Source organism: Elephas maximus, chromosome 3 (genome assembly GCF_024166365.1).
Source record: "Elephas maximus indicus isolate mEleMax1 chromosome 3, mEleMax1 primary haplotype, whole genome shotgun sequence".
Classification (NCBI taxonomy): Eukaryota; Metazoa; Chordata; class Mammalia; order Proboscidea; family Elephantidae; genus Elephas; species Elephas maximus.
This window is the reverse complement of record NC_064821.1, coordinates 24,545,620-24,547,956: the sequence shown is the minus strand read 5'-3', so window position 1 is coordinate 24,547,956 and position 2,337 is coordinate 24,545,620. Positions and strand designations below refer to the sequence as shown.

The following is a 2,337-nucleotide window of genomic DNA, read 5'->3' as shown; positions in this document are numbered from 1 at the left end:
CAGTGAGTGACTTATTCAACATTAAACAAAGTAAAATGTACCAAAAACTATGCCCTAATTAAGCTAGCTTTTAAGTATATAGACCAATGATATCCAGTCCTTGTCCTTAAACTGCACAGGTTTCATTGCGTAAAGGTGAAATTGTAAGGTTTTCTCTCAGGCATCTAGGTTTAAGCACAAATTGAGTATCTAAGTTCTTCATCAGTAAAGTTGGACAAGGATTCAGCTTAGTGGTAAAGTGCAGAGTAATTTAAACTAGTTACTGCACCGGTTTTCAGAACCTACATTGCTGTATCAAGACCTATATGTGACATCTCTAAAGGAAATATGAATGTCCCTGTAAAGAAAGAGGAAGCCTGTTTCTAGGGTAATTTCTCTCACTTCTTCTCCCATGTCAGCTCTGATAACTTTAAGATCTTCATCATAAACTCATGAGGTATAATGAGCCCAAGACATATATATTAGTCATTTTTGAACAACTCACTTAAATCTATAACCTTGGAAGTTGGCTGCCCACTAGTACCTGCTGGGTGTTTTGAAAAATCCTGTCTCAGCACACACCTCAGTCTAAATAAATCAGAATCTCTGTTGGTGCAACTCAGACATGAGTAGTTTTAGAGATCACCAAATATTTGCAATATGAAGCCAAAATTGAGGACTGGTAACAAGAATTCTCAAACCTAAACTACATAAATAGATAAGATGGATATAAAGGTATGGAAAAGAGGCATGAACCTTGGAAAGGGTAATGATTTTTTTTTTTTTTTTAGAGTTGTGTATTTCACCAAGATGCCTTTGTCTTAGGTGACAAAAACAAAAGTCTCCATAGGTATCATAGGACTCAGTTGAGCAGATTTATGATATATGATAGATTCTAGAACATCCCCCAATTCCCAAGATGTACCAAATAAGCATTATTCTGTTATGAAACACCAAGAGGAATGAAAACCATGAGAGCTACAAAAATTATGTCACCAAATTAACATGTTTCCCACCTCCATATATTTGGTTTTTCTGCCTATGCTAATTGACGGAACAAAAAAGATGGCACAGGTATTAAAAATATGCTGTTCTGCTGAGGAGTCTCTGCAAGGCCCTCTTGATATCCCTGTTCCTCAGACTGTAGATGAAGGGGTTCAGCATGGAGGTGACAGTGGTATACATCACTGAGACCACTTCACCACTCCTAAGAGAAGGGGAGACAAGTGAACTGAGGCACACTCCAAGGCCTGTTCCATAAAATAAGCAAACGACTGACAGGTGCAAGGCACAGGTGGATAAGGCTTTATACTTCCCACCTGATGATGGAATGTTCAGAATGGAGGAAACAATTCGCATGTAAGAGAAAAGGATCCCCGAAACTGGAACACCACCAAAGATGGCACAAATACAATATACTAATATGGTATTGGTGGAAGTGTCAGAACAGGCAAGGTTGAGGAGTTGTGGAGTATCACAGAAGAAACTAGGGATTTCCACATCTGTGCAGAAAGTAAGTTGTGACATCCTAAAGCAGTACAGCTGGGAGTAAAAAAGGCTAATGAAAAAAGATACCAATACAAGTAGACCACAGAGGTGGGGGTTCATAATGACTGGGTAGGGCAGGGGTTGACAAATGGCCACAAACCGGTCATAGGCCATTGTAGTGAGGAGCAGACTGTCCATATATCCAAAAAAATTTAACAAAGACAATTGAATCAGGCAGTCAACATAGGAGATGATTTTGTTGTGTGTGTGGATGTCATTAAGCATCTTTGGGACTATGGTAGAGGTGAAACCAATGTCAGCCAAGGATAAGTTGGAGACGAAGAAGTACATGGGAGTGTGGAGGTGGTTGTCAGAGTGGGCAGCCAGGGTAATGAGTAGGTTCCCAAACACACTGACCAGATACATGAATGAGAACATTCCAAAAAGGAGGCTCTGCAGTTCTGGATCATCTGAGAGGCCCAGGGGGAGGAATTCAGAGAAGCGTGTTATATTCTGTGGTTCCATGTAGCAGGGACACCTTCAGGAAAAGAAAAGAAGGGATCGTAAAAGGAAACACGTAAACGGGTAACCGGCAAGGTGACTACATTTTGAGTTCTGGAAATTCACACGTAAAGCATTCACAATTAAGAACTATACACCACTTTCAGCAATGTTTCTCAATTGTAGCAAAACCCTTATTTTGCTCTTTCTTCATTGATTTCTGTACCCTCTTCTATACATACCCACTTTAGAGGCACTCAAATGAAGAATATTAGAGGAGCAAACACATTTACAGAAAACAAATTCATAAAGACAGTGAAACAACTCAAGAAGAAATATAAGATTTCAACAGACCATAACAAGAGATAA

General features: G+C 39.5%; 1 protein-coding gene across 1 annotated transcript; it reads right to left on the bottom strand.

Annotated features, from left to right (window-relative positions):
• Positions 1–1,056: 1,056 nt before the first annotated feature.
• Positions 1,057–1,992, bottom strand: LOC126071120 (olfactory receptor 18-like). Its single transcript, XM_049875394.1, has one exon. The coding sequence runs from the start codon at positions 1,990–1,992 to the stop codon at positions 1,057–1,059; it is 936 nt and encodes a 311-aa protein (XP_049731351.1).
• Positions 1,993–2,337: the final 345 nt, after the last annotated feature.

Coding starts and splice junctions, on each gene's coding strand:
- LOC126071120 (XM_049875394.1), bottom strand. CDS start 1,992: ATGGAACCACAGAATATAACACGCTTCTCTGAATTCCTCCCCCTGGGC.